Source organism: Schistocerca nitens, chromosome 2 (assembly GCF_023898315.1).
Source record: "Schistocerca nitens isolate TAMUIC-IGC-003100 chromosome 2, iqSchNite1.1, whole genome shotgun sequence".
NCBI lineage: Eukaryota > Metazoa > Arthropoda > Insecta > Orthoptera > Acrididae > Schistocerca > Schistocerca nitens.
This window is the reverse complement of record NC_064615.1, coordinates 666341259-666368300: the sequence shown is the minus strand read 5'-3', so window position 1 is coordinate 666368300 and position 27042 is coordinate 666341259. Positions and strand designations below refer to the sequence as shown.

At 38.3% G+C, this 27042-nt stretch overlaps 1 protein-coding gene across 1 annotated transcript in view; it reads left to right on the top strand.

The window, feature by feature from the left end:
* LOC126235233 (Down syndrome cell adhesion molecule-like protein Dscam2) overlaps positions 1 to 27042 on the top strand; it is a 263828-nt gene that overhangs the window by 139810 nt on the left and 96976 nt on the right. The window contains exons 13-14 of the mRNA XM_049943965.1: positions 2966 to 3234; positions 16211 to 16365. Coding sequence (XP_049799922.1) covers positions 2966 to 3234; positions 16211 to 16365 — 424 coding nt within the window. The remainder of the gene's footprint in view (positions 1 to 2965; positions 3235 to 16210; positions 16366 to 27042) is intronic.

Below are 27042 nucleotides of genomic sequence, written 5' to 3'. Positions count from 1 at the left end.
AGGCAACCTTTATAAGCATGATGATGATTCAGGAGTGTAGGTAGTCATCATTTTCTACAACACACAACATTTTTTTCTGGGCACCTTCCAGACATTATTGAGTGAGCCATTGAAGACTGATTGTGGCTGTCCACATTGCACAAAATACTAGTGTGCTGTATGCATTTTGTGACATGATTGTAACTGCAATACCAGCCATACTGCCAGTAGGCAGTGCCCTTGATGCTCAAAATTCAGATATCAGATGTCCTAATGGGGTGGGCCCTGCCATGACCCTCTGTGTATACTGTCATCTTTGTTGAGAGGAAATTGTAGAAATAATGGAATCTATGTGCTACCCAATTGATAGCCACTGTCCTGGCCCTAGGTGTGGATAACTCTTGGCAATTAAAGTACTCTGGTGAGTTACTGAATAATTCAGTATTAGTGCTGGAGAACACTGTGACTTTGTCAGACTGGGGAGCACTCTATACAAACTGCTCTCTCAGTGCACGTACAGACCATCAGTGCACTCACAGTAGGTATTACATGCCGTTGTATAGAGAACAGAGTCCACTTCACATTAGGTATATAGACATCGCCATGTGCAAGACAAATGTTGATGGGCAGGAATAACAAAGTCCAAATCAGTGTCCAGAAAACAGGCAAATATTGCAAAGTTGTTGTAAATAAGTACAGCACAGAGAATCAGTGAGCTGAGACAAGTGACGCCAAGATCTGCTGCTGCTGTTTTTTTAGCCACGTGAACTGGTTTTGGTGGAGGTATACTTCTGTGCCACATCAAGGGACATGACTTTAAGGGACATCTGCATAATTATGTTGATTGCTCCAACCACTTAAACTTGGAATTTCCAGAGCATACTGCCTATTTTGAATGAGACATTTCCAACAAAATAAAGAAAAGCTCTGAATTTTGCTGGTGTTCGATCCTCCTTACCTGATTCCTGGTTTTTCTTCTTCTTCTTCTTCTTTTAACTTATAATGCCCTGTTGATCTGCTAGCTGGAGTATGAATTTTCCTTGAAGAGTGCTTTTAGATGGGTGAGCTCCTTAGGCTAAATCTCAGAGTAAAAAATTGTGTGTGCCGAATGTGCAAGTGTCCTAAGTGCATTCATGTTTTGTGATAGTTGAAGGACACTTGAAGCTGTAATTTTAAACCCATGTGAGCAGGCTTATCATAAACTGAATAACCTATTCTTTCTAACCAGAACATCCAAGAACAATAGGCAACTAACCATCTTTTTGCCTGTTTCCATGGAGTACTACCTATTCCTATGAATGAATTTTTCAACCACGCTGGTGACCATCAGTTGAATAATGCACAGAACCCATTATTTCCATGATTTTCTCTCAGCATAAATGACAGAGTACAATGATGGATGTAGTGGGCAGCAACTCTACGTACAGCTAAATTTCGCATTTCTGCCATCAAGGGCACACCTGCTGCCCATGTGGTCAGTCTTGTAGTTACAGTCTACATCTGTATCTTCACCAATACTCCACAAGCCACCTGAGGGTGTGTGGCAGAGGGTACTTCTGGTACCACTATCTGACCCCGTCCCCTGTTCCACGCAAGAATGGTATGCGGGAAGAATGACTGTCAGTAACCCTCTGTATTAGCTCTAATTTCAAAAATTTTCTCATTGTGATCATTTTGTGAGACGCATGTGGTAGAAAGTAATATGTTGTCCAATTCTTCTCAGAAAGTACCCTCTCAAAATTTCAGAAGTCATGTCAGTCTTTGGCAGCTTACATGAAGATGCCTTACAGTTGCCCAGAAGAAATAAATTCCTTCTTAGAAAACAACAACCAGCTGCACTCCCAAAACTTCATCAAGCATTTGATATACCAGAATAATTTTAATATTCACTTTATAAACATTTCATACAGTGTAAGCAGTGCACACTGCAGATAAATAGTTGATTTTTGAAAACAAGGAAATAGAGACATTTTTTATTAAATACTGTTTTTTCCCTGCATACCTCTGACTAAACTGAAAGAAACATATTAATAACAGAAAATAAGAATTATCATTTGTTGCACATGTAGTCATCATTTGCTGACCACATAACTGATTTTAGGAAAGTGATCCTAAGGAAAATTTAGGAAAGCCTTTGAAATGAAGTGCAATAATTCCTAATAATTACTATGTTCAATCACTTTTACACAAATTAAGACACAAGTTGTGAATTGAAGAATTAAGACAAAAGTGGAGTACCCAGTTAGGTCATTAATTCTGATCCTTGCCATTTTGCTTGTGCTTCACTATTTACATTGAGTTAAGAATGAAGTTTCTCTCCCCCAGTAATATGTACTACACCACTACACCTTTCCAAAATTTTGTTTTTCCTTTTAGTATCAAGGAAAATACTCACTGACTTCTGAAGCTTGATGCTGAAACTGTTTATTTTTGTGATTCTAATTAATCCTGACTTATATAACCAGTATGTTTTACGTTAATGCTGAGTGCTAAGTATTTTATTGCCATGAAAAGTCTGTGGTATGGTGAATCATAAATTTTATTGCTCATAATACTAATACAAATACTTGAAATGAAAATACATGTGAAAGAAAGTATTAACTGTAATGGTAACTCTTATCAGCAGCAGAGTAAAACTTTGGTCACAAGGTAAACTTCCCTTGCAATCTAACTAGACTGCATTTATGAAATAGAGTTCTGTACAAATTATAGTATCTCAGGGTGTATCTCATCCTGAGTGGAGGTCCAATATGAAGTAAGTGTGACATTAAAATGGTTTATTGACTAGATAATTATTTATCCATCTCAGGAATTATCATTCTATTTTGGTATTTCTTTAATCATTGTGGCATTCCACATAATTTATTTTAAAATCTTGAGTGTAGAAATTGTGATCGGCTACTTGCTTTGCTGCTGTGAAGACTTGTGATATTGTAAATTTTTAATTATATTCATAGAAATACAATGTGACAATAAATCTCTACAGCCAATGGAGCAGTTTGAAGTGCCACCAAGTCAGACACATTACACTTTATCACATCTGTCACCACAACGGCGCTATGAAATGAAAGTTTCAGCGGCAACAGCTGCAGGTGAAGGTGTGCCAAGCACAAGTGTTGTCCAAGCACCATCAACACACACACCTGCAAGAATTGCATCATTTGGCCATAAAATGAAGGTTGCACGTGGGGAGGAACTACAGTTACCCTGCATTGCTGTTGGCCAGCCTCCTCCACGCCGAGAGTGGTTCCATGGGTAGGTCTCTACAAATAAAGTTTTAAGCTATGTCATGTTGTACATTGTTACTTTCATTATATAAAAAAAACCAAAATCTTCAAAATATAACTACCCTATGAATAAGCAAAGTTGATAAATTCATTGCCTGAAATTTCAAAACAAGCTTCTAGGTACATTATTACTTGTGATTGTGACAAAGAAGTCACATTCATTCCTCAAAAGCTGATTACTCTTGAAATAAGCAGACTTCATAAATCTATCAACTGAAGCTTCAGCACAAGTTTTTAGGTACTTACAATGTTTTGCCTCCAGTTTATTAAAAAAAAATCTTAATTATGCTTACCCTGGGAAGAACATGTTAACAAAGTTTGTGAGGAGATGTCACAAATTTCTTATCTCCTGTGGATACTGAGAATACAGTTGATAGCAGTTATCTCTGCATAACATATCTGAGGCCCCTCCAGTCACATATTTCAAATAGGTTACTCATTTTGGCACAATCTTCCTTTATCACAAACATTACATAAATCCAAAACTAAATTGTCTGCATCGTAGGGTAAGACTAGTCCTAGGTCATTCTCCCATTACCAAATCCAGGGTATTAACAGTTTTGAGTATTTATGTTTACATCTCTGTTACCTGCATCAGAATCAGTGTGACACAATTCATGTGCAGGGAAGAAATTCACCAGCACATCACCAGAAATAATGCAAATTTTGACATGCAAGACACAGGCTAGGAAAAATTGGAAAATTTTAGAGATAATTCCTTCAGAATCTTTAATGCATTAAGGTTCTCTATGCAGTCAATTCCATTTTAAAATTTTAAGTATGAAGACAAAATAAATGGTCAAATTTGATGATGACATGCTTAAGCATACAAGCATTAGGATCTCAATGATACAGTCATGAACTAATTAAATTGTCAGACAATGTGATTGATTGATGACAAGTTTCTGGATTCCTGCATGACTAGTTCACTTCTTACACAACTATACTAGTTGTCTTATTTACTGTATTTTACGGACTATAAGAGAGAGATTTTTCTTCAAAAAATTAGCTTCAAAAGTCAGGTGCATCTTATACTCAAAATTAATATAAGATGTTCAGTGTTTGATTTAAAATTCCCACCAGTCTTAAAAATGGCCATATATTCAATGCTGTGGGTAACTTATCTCTATCTGGCAACAATGGATTCAACTGGCAGCAGCAGTGCATCAATGCGATCAGTAAAAGTTGCAGGGATTCAGAAGCTTGCTAACACTCTCCTTCTAACCCCACCATCACAATCCCAGAACACTGTCTAGTGCAAGGGTCTATTTACATTTTAAGTTACCACATTGTGATCATGTCAGTGATATGTATCTTGTTGCATGATATTTTCTGGGTAACAAATAAAAACCATTTTTTCAATACATACGTATATACGGTATTATATTACCTTCTGGTCATTGATATTCCTCAAAACCTGCCATTGCTTATAAATTTACAAGTGTTTGATTAGTAAATAGTTTCTACCTATAATAAACCAATGGGAAAATAACTTTAATTGAATTTATTGAATAAACAGTCTAGGTAATGTTTTTATTCAAGAAATTAACAAATTCATATGTTCACTGTATCACCACAAAACATGGAATGGGAAGAGTTTTTCAATTTCAATTATTCACACTACAACTGCTGGACTATAGTCCTGATTTTTCTGACTATTCATTACTTCTACTTGTATAATCCTCTTTTTTAGTATGTATGTTTCACATACAACTATATGCATATCAGTCTGTATGTCCATCTACCATCATTTGTTGAGATTAGATAGCAGGTATGTAATTAATAAAATAGAACAGATTGCTTGTTCATCCCACAACACATGGAAATTCCATATACAGTAATGTTCGGTAATATACTGTTCAAATTCATCATTGCATACAATTAATGAAAATATGTCTTTTAAATCTTATTATGGTACAGAGTACACCCAATAGTTACCAACCAATGTTTACACTACTGGAGTCAGAAACCCTCTTGGGCTTGCTATAACAAGTGAACTTTTATAGATTGAATAGACTGAATATAAAGAAGGGTTCACACAATAAAACATTTGCATGTGGATAGAGTGAGGATAGAACTGTAGCCCAATAGACGGAGAAAGAAGAGAAAAGGAAGAACTAGGAGTGCACCGACCGAAGAAGGATTGAAGACAGACTCCAAAGAATGGTACCCTTCCCACCCCACACCACCCTAATGGGAGCAGTTTTTCACTGGTGGGCTGCAAAAGGTGGTATTCATCAATTCTACAGAATGGATACCATCAGCTTCACCACACCAGTGCCCAAAAAGTGGTCCCTACTCCTACTATGGAATGCCAACGGAAAGTATAGTGTGGTGACATAGTTAGATATCTGGAGAGAAATGACAGCATAGTGAAACTTGAGACTATTGTATTAAATTGTACACCTGCTTATTCAAAGGTTTCAGAGACAGTTGGTCATTATGTAGAGTGTGAATGGATTGTACTTAATAACTAAGCACAAGCAGCTTTGCCAAACAAAAACTCATACAATCCATACCATACCATATCATACCAAACCATGCCATACCATACCTTACCAAAAAATGCAAGGTATAATGCCTTTCCCCACAATATTTATTCGAGATACGTCTAAGTTGATTCCCATAAAAAGGTACAAATCCTCCCCCAGCATTTGAGAAAGAGTGAAACAGTCCATTCTAAATCATAAAATTTTACAAACATCAAAATTACACAAAATTTTATCCTTTCTGGTAATTCACTAATAGGTCTACTTTAATATTTAATATTATGTGGCCATTTAGGACAAGACTTCTATAGATCAGAGACCATAGAAAGGTTAAAGTTTTACCCACTCACAATTCTTACAATCGCTTTGATATTTCATGTAACCAAGGTCTGACTAAATACATCTTTAGTATTCTTCATGCAAGGATGGCAGATTCAAACGTTTTCTACATCAAAGAGAGATTATTTATCAGATTTTGCACTCTCCATTTATACTTCAGTCTAAAACTGATCAATTCCTTTTGGGTTCACATACACTTCCACACCAGACTTTAAAATCAATTCAATTTGTTCACTCCCCAACACAACACAAGAAAACGTTTGAAAATTGCTTCCAAACATTCACATTAACACCTTTAATGCTGTAAGCACACAACTCATGCCACCCATTTTTCAGGGGCTCCTTTCAAAATATATTGCTACTTCATAGCCCTGCAATTGTACTGACATCACAGATTGTCCCTTGCTTCTGGCTATCTTTCTTCCAAAGTTTTCCCAGTCTATGGACTTGGCTAAATAGTGAATACAATCTCTATTGATTAACAAATTTCTGAGGTTATACCATCTACTAATTACACTAGACAACTTTGAGATCATTTGTATTGCTATTGTCTTTCTATTATTCACTGATGAATGGTTTTAAGTCTTGAATACTGTACATAACTTTATCCTTTCCTGTCTTTGGGTCAGTTAAAATGATTGTTTATGGGTGCATCATGTTATTAAGAATGGCCCCCTCATATAAAGGGTGGAATCTGCTTATAATTATTTCACATTTTTCACTCTTTTTGTGACACCTAACTAAAACCAAACTGCCCACCTTGTAATCTATGGGTCTACATTTCTCCCATTTCTTTTTCCTTTTCTCAGCCTTTCTCACAAGCAAATCATCCACATTATTGCTCTGTGAGTCCTGTATACCAACATCCTATAGTGGCCATTCAATCCACTTTAGGAGGGTTTCTCCTTCTATTTGTTCCCCTGCTGTTTCCATTGGGGAAACCTTTGTAGCTGAATGTGTCAACTCATTTAGTACCTTTAAAAATTCTCTCACCATATCTGTCCTCTTTGAATATCTACCTACACAATATATCTGACAAAGCCTGCCCAATTCACACATGATCCTTCTGCTGTGTTACTTTGTGGGTGAAATTAATGTATGGTTCACACTTTCACACACTAAAAATTTTTTAAACTGCCTGGCTGAAAACTGAGTTCCATTATCTGACAGCAAAATTTTTTGGTTTACCCACATTTTTGAAAGGGTCTCTTAGTTTCATTATAACATTTTGAGATGTTACCAGTGAACTTGATTTGAAAGTGATTCATTTTATTGGTAACAGTACAATATTTTTGTTGATAACTAGTTTTGTAATGGAAAAAAATAAAAAGTATTCATATGATGTGTGCTATAAATTGAAAGTAACAGCATATGCAGAAGAACATGGAACAGAACATCTGAGTGGCATTTTGGCCCAGCAACAACAGTAAAAATCATTCATGATTGAAAAAAAAATGAGGAAGACTAAATGTGCAAATAGAGGACTCCATGTAAAATGGCCAAAACTGGTAGATGATGTAATGAAATGGATTCAGAGACATCATCAAGATGGCATTGTAATTTATACAAAAGTGATTCAAATACATATTCATAAGCTTGCACTACAGTGGAACTTAGCAGACTTTAAGAGTGAAGTTGGTTGGTGTAACAGGTTTACAAAGTGTCATGGACTTTGCATGTGAACCAAAACCAAAATATCTCATAAAACGCCACAAGATTGTTAAGAGAAAATATTATATTTCCATTGCTTTATCATTCTACATCACAAGAAAACCATTATGGACCTAAGCCAAGTAGCATATGTGGATTGAACTCCTCTGATGTTTGATGTGCTGAGTAATAGAACTGTTCCCATGAAAAGTACTAAAACTGTAACTACAAAAACATGTGGACATGAAGAAATGCAGTACACTGTTGTCCTTTCATGTTGTGCTGATGGTATTAAACTTCATCCAATGATCATTTTAATAAAAAAATGATGCCAAAAGCTTCTGAAATACTGCCAGGTGTTGTTGTTCATATATATGACAAGGGCTGGATGGACATGACTGGTATGAAATTATGGACTAACAGAGTGTGGGAGAAAAGGAAAGGTGCTTTATTCAAGAAGAGTTCGCTTCTTGTGCTGGTTCAGGTTAGCAGTGATTTGAAAAATTCTGTGAAAGAGAAATTGAAACAGGGAAATACTGCTGTTATTCTGGGAGGACTTACTTCACAATTGCAACATCTTGATGTCTCATTAAATCAACCATTTAATGTGTATATGAGAGAGGAATGGAACAAGCGGATGATGGGTGAAACCCAACATGAATTCAAACTTAAGGGTGCTTTAAAATGACCTACAATCAAATAATTGTGTCAGTGGGTAAAACAGTTGTGGTCTAGAGTGAGAGAAGACATTATTGCTAAACATTTCAAGAAGTGCAGCATAAGTAAGGCTCCTGATGGCAGTGAAGACCATCTTATATTTGAAGAGGACAATTATGACAACAAAGAGGAAGAAGAAGAATATTCAGATGGTGATTTTCAGGGAATCTGAAGGCCAGTTCAGTTTTATGAATTAAGAATTTTTTTTAGTCTGTTTTTACAATCTAATAACAAAAATGGTAAAAATGTTATTTCTTAAAAAAACATGCTTAAAAATTAAGATGCATCTTATAGTACGTAGCTTCTTACAGACTGTAGAATACGCTAGGTGTCTGGGCAGTGGTGCCGTTTGCGCTCTCTGCTTGGAAACCAATCATAATGTGAGCTGGTGGTGGTGTTGGAGAAAATAGGGTTGGAGCACCAGCAGTAGTGCCATTTCCAGCCAATATTTTGAAAAGTTTTTCCAGACTGTAACTTGAATATTAGAGTCATCCTCAAAGACCCTTCAGATAATTCCCAGTTGAAAGATATTGCACCCAGGATGTTATGACTAAAAGTGTCAAAATAAATGTCAGAATCTGATGAAACTCTAAAGATAACTACACTAAAAGAACCAAATGCAACAAGGGTTGTAATGCACTGTTGAAATGAAGTTGATAAATGTATTTGTCTTTCTGGAATGAGATTTTCACTCTGCAGCGGAGTGTGCGCTGATATGAAACTTCCTGGCAGATTAAAACTGTGTGCCCGACCAAGACTCGAACTCGGGACCTTTGCCTTTCACGGGCAAGTGTTCTACCAACTGAGCTACCGAAGCATGACTCGCACCTGGTACTCACAGCTTTACTTCTGCCAGTACCTCGTCTCCTACCTTCCAAACTTTACAGAAGCTCTCCTGCAAACCTTGCAGAACTAGCACTCCTGAAAGAACGGAATTGCGGAGACATGGCTTAGCCACAGCCTGGGGGATGTTTCCAGATTGAGATTTTCACTCTGCAGCGGAGTGTGCGCTGATATGAAACTTCCTGGCAGATTAAAACTGTGTGCCTGACCGAGACTCGAACTCGGGACCTTTGCCTTTCGCGGGCAAGTGCTCTACCAACTGAGCTACCGAAGCACGACTCACGCCCGGTACTCACAGCTTTACTTCTGCCAGTACCTCGTCTCCTACCTTCCAAACTTTACAGAAGCTCTCCTGCGAACCTTGCAGAACAGCTTCTGTAAAGTTTGGAAGGTAGGAGACGAGGTACTGGCAGAAGTAAAGCTGTGAGTACCGGGCGTGAGTCGTGCTTCGGTAGCTCAGTTGGTAGAGCACTTGCCCGCGAAAGGCAAAGGTCCCGAGTTCGATTCTCGGTCGGACACACAGTTTTAATCTGCCAGGAAGTTTCGTATTTGTCTTTCTGTTTCAAATGAGCTGCATATTGCACTTGTCAAGATAACAAGGGGTATCCATAGATTACCTGTGCATGTTTGTGTGTGTGTGTGTGTGTGTGTGTGTGTGTGTATCTACAACAAAAATAATCAATCTTAATAACTTTTTGACAATACAATGTAATTGGGTAGCTAAAAAAATCTACTCACCAAGCAGCAACAGGACAACACACACACACACACACACACAAACACACACACACACACACACACACACCTACAAAAAAAGGTCTAACTTGTGCAAGCTTTCGGAGCCACTGGCCCCTTTCTCTGGTAGAAGAGATGAGGGGGGAGGAAGAAGGGTGAAGGAAAAGAACTGGAGAGGTTTAGGAAAAGGGGTACAGTTCAGAAAAGTCATCCAAAACCCCAGGTCAGGGGAGACTTTCTGAACAGGATGAGAAGGAAAGATTGATTGTTGGGATAAGATTTGAAAACCTGAGAGCTTAAGGGCAGAAGTCAGTGTAATATGAGAGACCAAGATTGCTGCTGAAACATCATGCATGAGTAAATAAGAGTGAAAAGCTAAGTGCATTGCAGATAACAGAGATGGGAGGGGGGAAGGCAAAAAATAGACAGGTCAGAAAATGAAAAATGCAGAAAACTGAAATGGAGTGAAGAGAGGTGGTTTTAACCTTTATCTGATGACGTGCCGATTTTGTCACACTACCGTTGACATGCGGTCTCTCAGACCGCTGTATTGTTGGCATCGTACAGGCAACAATTCGATTTTTTTTTTTTTCCAAATACTTCAAATACATGTATATTAATTGAAAGGCATGTACATTTACTTATGAAATGTACTGTTTATAAAGGTTTTTTGATGTATTGCATGATCGTGCGTTGCAAACATTAGCAGAGAAGGAACAACAAAATAAGAATTAAAAAAACTACAATTTTTTTTTATTTTACCAAAAACTGTTTAAAACAATAAATTATAAGGCACTCTGAGTAACTTAACATGCTAATGATGTATTTCAGTCTTATAATTAAAAAAAATTGCAATAGCACAACATTAGCTGCAATTTTTACATGCAAATGTTGCACATTGTAGACAAATAGCCTTTTTGCACATGTTACACGAATAACCCGTTTTTCTCTTTAGTTCTGAAGGGCAAGTGTAGCATGTTTGCCTATTTTTACCTCCATCTTCAGGATCTGGTGCTTGTTCTTCCAGTGCATCAGGTCCAAGAACTCTGATTATGGTTGCTCTTAATTCCCATGGCAACTTGTTGTTCACAGCATGTCATTTCATTTGAGGCAACACTAAAGCTTGTGCCAACATTTCCAGAAAAACTCCTCTTTCTATTGGCTTGGTAAATTGTGTGCTGTAGATCACATATGCATTTACCCCACTCTGATCGAAAATTCTGTAAAAAATTGCCAGCGGCCATGGTCTTGTCCTTTGGCTCGTTGAGTAAATTGCACATTTCTTGTCGAGCTCATCCACACCTCCCTTCGTGGAATTGTAATAGGCAATAATTTAAGGTTTGTTGTATGCCTATTTATTTCATTAAAATGGTGCATTGATGAAACTAACACCACTGATTTATTTTTTATAGGCACATATGAACATAACATTTTTGTACCCGTGAAACCAACTAACGCAGACCCTTCTTCACAGTTTTTGTTTGGAAGAAATTCATTAGGTAATTCTTTTTTGTTGTTTTTTTTTTTTTTTTTCATGGTTCCAACACATGTAAGGTCCTTATTTATCAAATAGTCGACCACCTCAATAGATGAAAACCAATTGTCAGCAGTAACATTGCGATGTGAGCCATAAATTGGTTTACATAAGCAGATAACAGATTGAGTTGGTACCAAAAATTTTTCTTCTTCAGAAGAATCTTTCACTCCTGTATGTTGCATCGTCGAATCGTAAACAGTGCAGTAGAACAAGAAATCTATTTTTGCTCATAATACACCTGAAAATTTCATAGTCAGAACCATCAGATGCGAAAATGTAGTCAGCATTTTCATGATTTGATTTGAAATCTGCCGAATAGAATAATATACCAAAAAACACTCTCAGTTCTATAGAGTCTAATTCAGCGAGTTCAGGCCGATTTTTGCGTAAGAATTTATTTTTATAAGCAGCTAGTTTTTCATTCGTCCACTTAAAAATTTCATTCATCATTTCAGTATCTATCAACTTGCACCAAATGGAAAGAGGATCATGCTTTTCATTTTTAGGCAACTTAGGAGAGGGTAATTTTACAATAAAATTATGCGCAGGAGCTCTAACTGCTCTGTTCGGTGGATTTTTCGACCACTTGTACTGGTTCTTGCCATAAAAACTATTTGAAATTCTTTGTACGGGATCTAGGTCTTCCTCTTCCTTTTCTGAAACAACCATTTCTGTATCATTGTCAGAGACTATTTCTTCGTTGTCAGAGTTGTCTGGGGTCTGTCCCACAACACTGAAGTCCGAATCTTCGGTTTCCTCTAACCAATGATGCACAGTTGTTTCAAAATGTTCATTAGTAACACATGTGTGTTGCTGTTGGTCCTTCTTCAACGTTTTATTGCCAGACAGACCGGCTACTTCCATTTATTTATGTGTACAATAGCTATAAAGAAGAATGACAAAGTAACCCCTTCATTGTAAATAATTACACTAATGCTGACGTGCGGTCTGACAGACTGCCACCAACATTTAATTAGTTGTAACTCACCTGTCTAGCGGAAAAGCTGTTTCACTTGCAGTTACGTGACTTGTCTTGCACTTCTCAGAAGCTAGTGAAATGGTGGTGCGATAGTGAGCGCGGGAAAGTATTTAAATCACGTGATGGAAAACGTGCATGGTCTCATAGACCACATGTCAGCAGTTAAAGGTTAATCTGGCTTGCAGAAGAAATCCCAGGTGAATCTAAAATGAACGTTTTCTCAAAAGCACTAAATTTTAAGGCATTGTTTGTTTGTGTGGCGTGTCAGGAAAAGGGTGCCATTCATATCAGCGTGTTACCCCAGAAACATTAAAGTCATACTTGCTATAATTTTGACATTATGTGCTAGGAACAATTCTGTCACATCATGACTATGCATCCTGTGAGCTTAAGTATGTGAATCATGCCCATGAGTCACTAAAGGTTGCCCTTGCCTGGGCTAAACAGAGGTCGTTTGATTGAGTTCCAGAGAGCATGGTGAAGCTACTGGCATGGTAAGCATGCAAGTTTCCTTCGCACATGAAGCAAGCTACACTCAAGTCAGGTTTTAATCTTACAGTTTCAGTGGGTTTTAGTCATATTGTCTTTATGTGACTTGAGTGCCTCAGCTCATAATGGATTAATATATTTTATGCAATGTTATCCAAGTAATTAATAGTTTTATTCCTATTAGAAATTGTAATCAGTTTATATTCAAAAATGTGAGCAAGATATCACTATGCTGGCTTGTTCCAAGAAAACAAGTGCATGACTTTACAAGCTAGCTGAGACATTGTATTTGTGGTGCACCTTCATATATGTTAAGTTAAATCAGTAGCCTGGTTTCGCAGCAGATCTCTCATGTCACCACAGTTAACTCCATTTGTAGAGGTCAGGAGTTGATGACCTTTTGCAATGGTTGATGAATTGGGATGTCAGTTCTCAGGAAGCCAGTTGTTCACCACTCTGGGGAGGGTTGCAGTGGTGCAGCAGCTGTATGCCTGGTTGCTGACCAATGTAGTGTCATGAAAACAGCATTGTTAAATATCCATTTCACTGCACAGCAAACTGCAACACTCATGACTTGCTGAGAAGTGTCAGTGTCCCCAGCAGTGTCGGTCAGCAACGAGGTGCTGCCTTCAGCAAGGAGCCTCTTGTCACCGGTAGCTTATCATGTTTTTAGGCTAGTGAAATGAAAGTATGCTTACTCCAGGAGCAGATGGCAGCCCACAATAGCAACCACACAGACTAGAGGCAGCTGTGCAGCTTGGGGCAAGGTGCAACAAGTACAAAGAATCACGCCGTGCACCAGTTGTGGAGAATATGGCTCTCAGCAGTAGTGCCTACCCAAACAAGTGGAGGCAGACAGCATCAGAGTTTGTCCACACAATCAAAGGCAGCCTGGCAACTCACACTACCCTGAGCCTGAACCATAGATTGCCAGGGCAGGAGGCTGGCAGCAACTGGAAGTAGGCTCGTTGCTGGACCACTGGCTGTGGGGCACTAAGTCAGCAGCATCAGATGTAGTGCAGATGGTAGGACTGTGGCTAGCAGAGACAAAATCTGATGGTAGCAACTTGCAGCCTTACATTGACTTGAAAACTGGCATGGGCCTCTCCTCATAATGGGTTGCAGTCAGACTTCATAGATCTGTCTGAAAATTAGGTGTATTTATATGGAAGTGGGTTGTGTCTGTTTTGTCAAGGCTTCAATTCCCATCATGTAAGCCACAACAGAGCCATGGATCAGTTGTGTAGCAATTGGGTAATCAGTGTCACAGTGGTGCCTACTTTCTTGTGTGTGTGACAGTGATATTATGACTCTGGCCCCTGTGCTGGGCTGGGCTGTGTGGTAACTGCCCAATGCTGTGGTGACGGTTCTTGTTGTATCAGCAGACTGCTCCTGATGTGACTCCATCTGACCAGCCCCAGTCAGACCCATTTCCATGAGCTCTCACATCAACCATGTTGTGTCTTTTTTTTATTCAGCCACTACAAGTAAAACAGTTGTGGTGCAAAACACACACACACACACACACACACACACACACACACACGCACACACACACACACACACACACACACACACCTTTGCCCACCCTGTTTATAAGATCCAGTCCATCAGAGCAGAGCTCCTGGTAATTCTGCAAAGATTTAGACACCGCTTACAAGTTGACAATTATGTACAGTACTGATTTCTTTCCTAACACTAGTTCAGCTTAAACCACCAGGTTCATTGGCTTTATTCTTAATCTAAATGGTACTTTTTTACAATTAGCCCACAGTATTTCTCCCATTTTCACAAATGGACTAGTTCCATTGAATCATCACTTACAAACTAATAAAGTGACATTATCATCTTATCTCGACTTGACAAAAGTTTTAACAATTGTTTAACACAAACCTTCTCACTCATTATTCTCAGTAGTCCTCATTGTTTATATGGTGGCCCCTTAAGTGATCCTTATTTAACTAATAATTGTTTGCTAGGAGTAACCCAGTCTACTGGTAATCACTGTACTGGGAGTTAGCATGGGAGGGTGGTCTTTTGCCTAAAATAAATATTGACTGCACCAAGTATTGTCAGATCCATGAAGGTGCTGGATACTGTGACACTGTAGATTTAGATATAGACACTCATCACTATGGCAGTGTGATGTCAGTTATCATGGCACTGGTGCATTTGCTGGAGCATCTGCTTAGCAGAAATGTGTCCTTCTCACTCTTTGCTGAACTCACCTTGTTTTTCAATAATGAACATAACTCAGTTAACCAGTCACACAACAAATTAAAAATAGTACTAGAATACTCTTTCCCTCTTAACAGATTTACTTAACAAATCGTCTTTTCGCAGTGAGTGGTCCTGCTCAATTTACCTCTAATGATCAGAACTTTTCATGCATCTATTGATGTCTTTACTTGCTGCTTTGGCACATAATCTGGAACTTTGTCTTCTCAGAAAACACATCACTAAAACTGTTCTCACACAGAATCCACATAATGTACTACCACATGCAATGCATTAACAGGCAGTTCCACCTATTTCCCTTGCCTTAATGCTAATCACAGTCTGACTTCTTCTTCCAATGTTATGTTCCTTTGTGTCTTGCGGTACTACAACATGTGAATTAAGTCTTAGTGATTTTGCCTGCAGTTCAATTGCCTTACTCTTCATGAAAAATAAACCTTGCAGCAATACATCAGTGGTAACAATTTTCCACAATTGGAACAGCATTCCACTGTGTGTTCCACCATGTATCACCAAACAATTCTTGTATCACACTTCCACTTTACCTCCAGTATATATTATATTACAAGGGTCATTATTTTCATGAACCTCCTGATCCTCAGGTGCACATTTCTGAAAGCATTCAGCCTTGTCACTTGACCACGAGTATTAAAAGCACTTTTCTTGTCCCACCTCTCGAACCTCAGCAGGAGTGCCAACATCACAGATGACAACAAATCTGCGTCAACTATGTAAAGCTGTCTTAAACTGAAAAAAATGTTCTGTTCTGTGGTAAATTCTCATGTAATGAAAACAGATTAATTTCTTTCTGTCCACACAAGAAATTCTTTTGATACCACACATTAATTCTTGCTTAGTAACATATTTTCATATGTTTATGTAAGTGTCAGCATGTTTCACTGATATCACCAATTTTTACATTTTTCAGTGGGAAATCAATACAAGAAGATGATCATCTCCGTATCAATTCTGAATGGACACTTCTCATTCCTGCTGTGAAATTAAGTGATACTGGAAATTATACATGTTCAGCTGAAAATGTGTTTGGAAAAGATGAAATAACTTACTTTCTGTTGGTTCAAGGTTAGTTAATAGTCACATTTCATATTTTCAGTCATAAATTTGAAGATATAAATATTTAATAAGTATCTGGCTTTGAGTAAATTTTTCATAGAATGGAATCTAAGGAAAGGAGTGCAACAGACAAATTATGAGCTACTTGGAAGTCAATACCATGAAGATTGCAGAAGGGATATGAGATGGAGCTTCCACATACAAAAAGATGAATTAAAGAAACACAAAATTCTTAGCAGAAAGGGGACTGCAAAGCCATGAAGGAAAAGATAAAGAATGAGGATAAGAAAAAAGTGCAGATGGTTGCAGAGTGTGGAAGTTGATAAACCGTTTAGAAGGGAGAAGTGGTTGAGGGGATTCGGGGGGGGGGGGGGGGGGGGGGGTGGAGACAGGAAGAAATAATAAATGATACTAAGAGATGTATAAGTACAAGAAATTAAAGCGTTTGAGGCCAGCTGACTGGAAGGAATCAAATTTGTGCTGGGACCCAGTTACCAACATATTTGGTTCCAAAAGTCTGATCTTAGAAGCAACTTTTACATAAGGTGGCACATGAAATTCACAAAATTTCATTTTGGTCATAAGGCAATGTAGCGGCCAAAATATCATACTGGAAATTATAACAATGGTGTCTGCAACATGTCATACTGTAATAATACTAGACTAAGGAAAATTGACTGTTGCACAGTTTTGATTGCAGGGATATTTTGTCATATTTTTCGCTGAATTTGCAACTTCGCGCAAGAAGGAGAGGAGTCACGGATATTTGACATAGTTGATTGCCAAGTAAAAGTATTTATCAAAACATGGAAATTGTTTCTTTCACTTTAAGCAGTAATACATTACTTTCAAGCTTTTCTTCAGTGATTTATGAGCTGCTACAAACAGAATTCAATTTAAGCAGGAAAACCAGTTGCTCATGTAGCTCATATGGCTAATTCCAGACAGTGTAATAAGTAGGTCCTTGATCTTTCTATGGAGAAAGTATTCCAGTCATTAACATAAATTTCATCTTCTATTCCTTCTTGTTGCCAGTGGCCTTGTTACAGTGGTAACATCGGTTCTCATCAGATCACTGAAGTTAAGTGCTGCCGGGCTGGGCTAGCATTTGGATGGGTGACCATCTGGTCTGGTGAACACTGTTGGCAAGCAGGGTGCACTCAACCCTTGTGAGGCAAACTGAGGGACTACTTGATTGACAAGTAGCGGCTCCAGTTTCGCAAACCGGCATATGACTGTGAGAGTGATGTGCTGACTACATGCCCCTCCATATCCACATTCAGTGATGCCTGTGGACTGAGGATGACATAGCAACCAGTCAGTACCATTGGGCCTTGCTGGCTTGTTTGGTGGAGTTCAGATTTTTTTATCCCTTCTCCTTCCTCATATGTTCCTCCACAAGTACATACCCCATATTTAATTTTCACTTTTTCTTTGTTGTTATTATCATCTTTTTCTTCCTCTCTTTCATCTACTTTCCTGTATATATTTTCGTTGGTGTTGTGAGTGTCAACATTAACATCATACATAGCACCATTTTCATTATTATGGCTCTTTACAAACCACAGTCCCTCGTAACTTATTAAAAAAGGAATTTTGAAGCATTTTGTCATTTTGTTGTTGACAACCAGCACTTGCTCAACATGTGAATTAAGTCTTAGTAGCGGCCTCAGGTTACATGTCAAGATATTCAAATTGCACATAAAGCGGATGATGAATTCTCATTTTGTCTGATGTACTTTCTACTCTCCTCCTCCTCTTTCTCCTAATTGTTCTGCCATTTGAGGTATTGAATACAGATGTTATTATTAGAATTAAAATGATAACAACCATTATTTAATTAATGAATTATTACAAGAAAATTATATGTATTTGCTGCCCATGCTTGTTGCGACCGTATCAAGAATGCATTAACTGTTATGTCAAGATTAACATGATCACTTCAAACATTTTTTAAATTACACTCTCATATTTAATCATCCAGGATAGTATTACCTCTTCTTCTGATAACACCTTACAGCCATCTTTCACATGCACAGGTGACTGAATGAAAACCACTTGGCACAATAGAGTGGTGTAAATGTACTTGTCAGAGCTGAGTGTGTCATCAGCAGTCCATGCTTCCCAGTCATGACACCAATCCAAAAATAGCCGTTTGTGTTCTGATGTCAATAGCAGGCTATGCATAATAACTGCCTAGTCTGGCTGCTGCTAATCTCCAACCGATGGACAGGATGACACAAAATGTCAAAGGGAGTCCATTACTACTTATCCTCTGATGGCAGGTATGGTCGACCAGAACCTTGATGACAAGTATGCCTGCCATCAAGTTCCCATGCAGTTCAATATTGAGCCACTGCCACATTCCAAAGCCCCACATTCCAAAGCCCCACAAATCTGGATAACACACAATTTGATGAGCCATCCAAAACAGACCCACAATGAGGCATCTTTAAACTCTGTCAGATGATGATAACACTGTCTCACACGAGTAAATGGCACCTCTGTGTCATTCATAGTGTTTGATGCTGTTCATGCCTTTCATGTATCCTACCAGGATTGGTACTAGCACATAAACTCTGGTTTCTGTTCTACCTGTCACAGAGAGTTATAATTCTTAATTGTTTACCTACTGATAGTATGTTTGAGGGAGATTCAAATGCAAACCCTAAAAGTGTAATTAAAAATTGAAATTTCACACCATCGTTCTGATAGTTGGCAGTAATGTTACCAATGATGTAAGGATGCCCTAAAGGTGGCAGCATACTACAGACAAATGAAATGCAGCCACAATACCAGTTCAAAGTGGCTCTCCCATGCAACATGTGCAAAGGAAGAACAGCATTCTGTCATATGTTTTCTGAACAGTGAAGATACGATATGAACTGAAATCATCATTGAATGAAGGTCCAATGCAGCAGGTGTGTTGGTGGAGTAGAAAGTTCGGAAATGTAGTGACTGCTCTGGCAGACTCCCAGTGCCCAGGTGAGGCACAGTGTGTTGTGACACCAGAGTCCACTGCAGAAGTTGAAGCAATTGGATGAGAAATTGCCATGTGATGGTGGATGAAATAGCAGCAAATCTGAATATTGCTCATGGCTCAGTACATCATATCATTCATGAAGAGCTTCAGTTTCTCAAAATGCCTGCAAAATGGAAGCCACAGCTGCTCACCCTACAACTGAAAGATTGATGCCCTCTGCCACGTTTGTTATACTCACCAGATCTTGCACTAAATGATAACCACATTTTTGGACCACTCAAAGAGGTAATAGGAGGAAAGGAATTTCATTTGCAATAGGCAGTGCATGGGTGACTGCACACACAAACAAAAGATCTTCTATTTTTATTTTATTTTTAATTGTTTTCAAACGAATCTGTATACTTCCAACACACTGTGTGTTGAATGACAGGGAGACTATGTCAATAATTTGCTCATTTGTATTCCATTTTTTCTGTAAAAAAGTATGTTCTGGGTGTTTCAGTTTTTTTGTCAGGCAGTGGTTATAATTCCATTACAAGCATTACATGAAGAAACAATGATTTCTGATTCTGTAACAAATTTTTTGGTGTAGAGGTCTTACTCTCTCTCTCTCTCTCTCTCTCTCTCTCTCTCTCTCCCTCCCTCCCCTTCTCTCTCTCTCTCTCTCTCTCTCTCTCTCTCTCTCTCTCTCTCACACACACACACACACACACACACACACACACACCTGTACAGCTACATTGTGTTGGCTGAACACAATGTGCCAGGGCTGGAGTTCTGCAGCTTGACTGGGGTGAAGGCATGTTTTGGGTGGGGTGGGCAAGAGGAGACAGGAGACAGGAGGGGGAAGAGAGATTGGGGAGGGATGGCTGATGGTTGGGAAGGAGATAGCAGTTCCACAGGATAGGAATGCAGAAGGCAGAGACAACAGGAACACAGCTGAGAAGGGCACCAATGTCAGTGAGTACATGGAATACATAAGGATTATGGCATCCAGGAATGGATTCAGAAAGGGTGACAGATCAGAGGAAGTGGAAACTGTGGGGAAGTGGATGTGAATGCAGCATGAATGAAGTTAGGGCTGTACAGCCACACACTCTTCCCTGTAGTCTTCTCTTTCTCTTTTCTGTCACTCTTTCCGGATCCACTCTCCCGCATCACTGTCGCAATGTGCTGCACAAGGTTGCTAGCGACAGTGCCTGTGTAACATTCTTATCCTGTGCACCTGCTGCCTCCCTCCCATAAGAGGCCTTCTACACCAGTTCCAGTTCCTTAGCATAAAGACAGATTTACATGGCATGATACTAGGCAGGACATTAACAGGAAATATAAACAATAAGCGTCCCAGCATTGAACTTACAAACACACCTCATGAAATATTTTGGACTCCAGAGCTCATTTCTTTAAAGTCTACTTTTTACTTTCTGATATCAAAATATGATTTTGTGAAAGTTACGAATCTTGAATGCCAGAGTACTTCAGTTTATTTATTAGAATTTAATTACTTGCTGAGCCAAATACCTTGATTAGATCAATCAACAGGGCATTAGCAGATTATTGTTGAAATGAGATTTTCGACAGCTTTCAGTGTTGGTGAATTTTCACTGAAACTGTACTGTACAGCGTTCCAGTATAGGTGAAATACTTAAGAATTACTTGACACATGCAATATTCTAGTATTTTTGAAAGTATTGGCACAAATGAAATTGTATGGTATTTATAAGTTGATGACCTGTTTTTTTTCCCTAAGGGAAGCAACTACTATTACAATTAAGCAAGATGGGAAATGATAACTCATAAAAACCCAATTTATTATTAAATAGTTGTAGTATAATGTCTGCTATATTTTTAATAACAAAATTGAGTTGCTATTGCAGTGTTGGTTGCAGCAAATTGTGCCCACTTAAACATAGGTGTTTCTGATTTGTTGTATATATGTTAATTAATTCTGGATTTATAATCACATTTTATTGTTACCAGAGTTAATAAAGAAGTGATCCTGCTTTTCAGGTGTAATGTAGATAGTATAAAAATTATTCTGTTAATGTTACCCAATTCTGAACTGGTAACACTTTAAGTAGCTTTGCATTTGTTTTATGATTGTTGAATATGGGGAAGAGTGTTGTACCTAAAGGATTGCATATATGATGTTCTTTTGGTAGGTACTTCAGTCTAATGACTGATTCTAGAATCAAATGAACGAATGTGCACTAGAGACCACCATGAGCAGTAACCACTATTTTCTACAGTTATTGTTGTTGCTAGACATGAGGTTGGTTTTTACTCATCATTTGTAAATATTTCAAGTCCAATACATTTAAGTACTCTATAATATATTAAACATATTTAGAATATATTGTTAATTCTTCAGGTACAGAATTTTATGGAAAGTAAAATTCCATATATCTTGAAAACTAGTTATACATGGTCCAGTCACATTAATGTGACTTCCACCTATGTATGACTTCAGCATCCAATAACTGCTCAGATGGTAGCTGATAGTATTGGCAGTGGAGGTTATATAAAGTGCCTCGGGGGAATTTGGAAAACAGTGCAATCATTGTTGTAATGTGGAAATGAAGCAATTTATGTAATGTCTGAAATGACATGATCATTTGCTTTTGGGCCAACAGTGGAAGAATTTCCAAAATGGCAAAGTTTGTAAGCTGTTTGCATGCCACCCTGGTTAAAGTACACCTTGGATGGCGAGATGGTGCTATTCAAAACTGGCACCAAGGTAACTGTAATGCACAGTGGGCCATAGATGACAAAGGTGAACAACAGGTGTCAAGATGTATACAGGCAAATATATGTGCAACAGTTGAACAACTGACCACCCGTATGTCCACTGAGTGACAATAGATTGCATTTTAGATGAATTACATTTAATGCTCCATCAGACAATTGGACAGATGCAGTTGGCACATACAGCATGAAATGTCTGAAAGCAAACACCCTGCAACAATTGTCAGAAGGATCTAGGCCACAGGGCATTCCCTGGATGATTGTGTCATTCTGGAAGGCACAATGGGTCAACACAAGTATGCATCTATCCTTGGTGACCATCTCCACTCCTAAATGCAGTTTGATTTTCTTAAGCACAGTAGCAGCTACCAGCTGGACAATGCAATGTGCCACATGCCTCAGAGAGTATATTGTGGGGTTCAGAGAACATCAGGATGAATTTACCATACTCCCCTGGCAAACAAACTTCCATGATTAAAACTCAATCGAGCATCTGTGCGACCATCTTGATTGGGGTGTTTACACAGACCAGAAAAGCTAGTACAGCTGGCTATGGCACTGGAGTCAGCAAGGCCTCACATCTCTCTTGGTACCTTTCAGAACCTTACTGACTCTCTTTCTGCATGTCTCACAGCAGTTTCTGCGCAAAGGGTGGTTATTCGGACTTTTGGTAGGTGGTCACATTAATGTGACTGGACAGTGTACAAAGTGTGGACAGTTGAACCTTACTTCTCCAGCAAGGCCACGCACCATCTTGTTTCTTGAAACAGAGGAAGATCTTGTACCTTAGAAGATGTGATATTTCCAAATTAACTGACTTTGCTTAATGTCAACAATTTTACCTGCCTTGAAAATGAAAATTTGTGTTGTTTTCCAATAGCTTCAGTTTCAAAATGCATTTAACTTATAACTGATTTTTGATAATATTTCTGCTTAATTTGATTTTACTAGCTGATTATTGGTGTGGAGTAGACTAATAATGTAACAGATGGACTATGATATATAGTATTACAAGATTTTCTCAATTGTGACACATTTTAAATCTCAAACAAATAATTTTTCCTATGTACATGATCATATTGTACCACTGAATATGTTTTCAAATTAGGAAAAACCTTGATTTCTGGGGTTATTTTTGTTATTTCACTGAAAAATGGTAGCACATGAAAAGTGAATGCCACCATTTGAAAATGATATAAGAACATATATTAAACTTCTACTGCAAGGCAGGCTAGAGGTGAAAGTCTTCCTAGGTACAATACTCTCCCCAGTTATTGTTTGCAATTTGTTCCTGTTTTATAATTTCTCATTTGTATCTCTTCTTTAGTTGAAAGTAATGAAGTCTGCCTTCTTCACTGTTCTTTGATTTGTTATAAATGTTCATGGTCAGAGCTCTTAATCTGTGGAAGACAGGTGTGAACTAACAATGTCTACTTCTTTTGCTACCTTTGCTTGATTTCCCATTCTATCCCTTTAGCACATTAAAAAGAAGATTGACAAATCTGTCAAGAACTCAATCATCATTTGTAAGTTGAGACAGGTAGTTGGACAACTCTGTTGTTGATATGTGTGTCACTAACAGTTCTGGTGTACTTGGATTGTTGACGTTGCTCTGTGGGATTTTTTGTCAGCAATTTTAACCTTGCCCCTTCATGAGTTGATAGACACATAGTGTTAAAAATCCCTATTCATATCTATTTGTTTTTACGTACATTACAACATTGTTCAGACTTGATAACTATCCTGTTGACATACTATTTGCACAATACATATTGTGTGACCTGAGGACATTTAGCAGGTCCAAGTATTTTGTTATTGTAATCCTAATATCAGTATCAACATACCAGAAAATTAAAATGTAATGAGATTGTTCTCTCTAATACCTCCATAAAACATCAATGTTCCTGTCAAGAGAACAGTATACAGACATTACAATTAGTTAACAGCCTGACAATAATGTAGCAGCTGCCTCAAATACACTTTCAATGCAGAAATTTTTAATGTCAGGAGTTATTCATTTTGTTGAAAGATCATTCCTGATGTTTATTGAGATACCTCCACAACCATTCAAACTCATACAAAAACTTCGTAATAAGCAATAGTCTGATGGATCACACAAATGTAGATGATTCTAACTTAACCAACACTCGTTACCACAGAAATGAATTTTTGGTTTGTTGTAGTCTTATTAAATAAACTCAATATGCATTACATAAAGCAGCTGGAAGTGAAGATAGTTAGGACATACACATAGGAGACCAAATGAACATATTGCAAAGGAAGCACTTTATTATATCTCTCAGGAATGGCAGAGACGAGGCAGGCTGAAAATGACATGGAGACAATTAGTTAAAGCAGAAGGTTAACAGTAAGGAATAGGATGGGAAAGAGTGAAAATCCTAGCAGAACACAGAACACAATGGTGATCCTTTGTTGCAGCCCTATGCTCCACATAAGAAGTTACAGGAATTAATAATAAATAATGAAATGGTTTTCTCAGATCGTCAAAACATGATACACAGTGATGTTAAAAGATGCCCTGACGACCTTATGACAAAGTGATACAGAAACAAGGTATATCAGAAAACTGGTCACAGGTCATGGATGCTATTTATTGTGTATGGTGTTCCTAATCCACTGAAGAAATAAAATATCAGTAGATGATATGATACCCTTTCCTGGATACATAATGCACACATACTGTTTATATTATGGTTCAACCCACCCTAGATGACTTCGAATAACATTTTCCATTGCCGTCAGGAAGTCATAAATGACCCATTATGGCTGTGTTAGAGCTGCAATCCTTTGAACTGGAGCATCCCATGATGTTCCATCAGATTTAAGGTCAGAAAGTGATCTGATCACTTTAAAATATATGTCCTCCTCAAGTTTTAGATATTTGTCTGCCAGGCTAGTCCTGTCTGGTTCTGCATCATTCATCAGACAGAACCTAGGTCCATATGCACCTTGAAAAGCACATACTGTTGCAGGATGTTCTTTCTGTAGACCACAGTTGTCAACCCCCAGAAAACAAATGTAGCAGTATATGTGCTGCTGACCTGTACCATACTTGATTCAGACACTTGTGCCAATACACATAGGAGACCAAATGAACATATTGCAAAGGAAGCACTTTATTATATCTCTCAGGAATGGCAGAGACGAGGCAGGCTGAAAATGACATGGAGACAATTAGTTAAAGCAGAAGGTTAACAGTAAGGAATAGGATGGGAAAGAGTGAAAATCCTAGCAGAACACAGAACACAATGGTGATCCTTTGTTGCAGCCCTATGCTCCACATAAGAAGTTACAGGAATTAATAATAAATAATGAAATGGTTTTCTCAGATCATCAAAACATGATACACAGTGATGTTAAAAGATGCCCTGACGACCTTATGACAAAGTGATATAGAAACAAGGTATATCAGAAAACTGGTCACAGGTCATGGATGCTATTTATTGTGTATGGTGTTCCTAATCCACTGAAGAAATAAAATATCAGTAGATGATATGATACCCTTTCCTTGCGATACATAATGCACACATACTGTTTATATTATGGTTCAACCCACCCTAGATGACTTCGAATAACATTTTCCATTGCCGTCAGGAAGTCATAAATGACCCATTATGGCTGTGTTAGAGCTGCAATCCTTTGAACTGGAGCATCCCATGATGTTCCATCAGATTTAAGGTCAGAAAGTGATCTGATCACTTTAAAATATATGTCCTCCTCAAGTTTTAGATATTTGTCTGCCAGGCTAGTCCTGTCTGGTTCTGCATCATTCATCAGACAGAACCTAGGTCCATATGCACCTTGAAAAGCACATACTGTTGCAGGATGTTCTTTCTGTAGACCACAGTTGTCAACCCCCAGAAAACAAATGTAGCAGTATATGTGCTGCTGACCTGTACCATACTTGATTCAGACACTTGTGCCACAATACTGGTCTCTTTCCACAATACTAGCAGAGTTGTAAACTGTCCCAGGGTCACAGCACATGAACAGATTGTGAAAATTTATCTCCAGGCCAAAAACACTCTTGGTTATGAACAGGATACCACCTTATGTGTGCTAGGTCCACTCAAGATGGACAAGATAGTACATTTACCAAGCTATTAAGTGCCTTTAAGTGAGGAAAACACATCTTATAAGATGTTTAGCATTTGGAGCAACATGTCAATATGCACCCTGATGGGGAAATGTAATGCAGAGGGTGTCATGAGGGCTCTAGCCAGGACGGGTGTCATAGTGATGAATTTATTCTGACACTTAATGGATGACTATGTTCCTGGAGCTGGATGGTAGCATATCTCTTGGAATTTTCTCCAGACATGATACTATGAGTGCCATTCAACTGCTGTCCCACCAATTATTGATTGTGGCTTGCCTCCAATTCACCAATGATCCAGCCACATGTAATGTCATACAAATATTGTCCCCGTGCCATTCTTCTTATTTATGGGCTACAAGTACAGTGTTAACTGCACAACAAGTAGCTGGCACTGTAAGCAGATTCAGACTTGTGGCTCGGCTCTGAGCACTATGGGACTTAACTTCTAAGGTCATCAGTCCCCTAGAACTTAGAACTAATTAAACCTAACTAACCTAAGGACATCACACACATCCATGCCCGAGGCAGGATTCGAACCTGCGACCGCAGCAGCAGTGCAGTTCCGGACTGAAGGGCCTAGAACCGCTCGGCCACCCTGGCTGGCTTCAGACTTGTGGTCCATTTATGTCTTTTATGTGTGTTGTTCCACTACAATATAGTCTGCATAGTAATGCAGCAACACAATGTTTTTCATGAATATTGGAGTTCCCTTAACTTATGCACAAGAATGTAGCACTTCTTCTAATATTAATGTTTTAGAACTCTGAAAGCAGGAAATTGTAATTCATCTCCTGCATCTCCCTTTTAACTCATTTCTTCTATTTTATTTATTTATTTA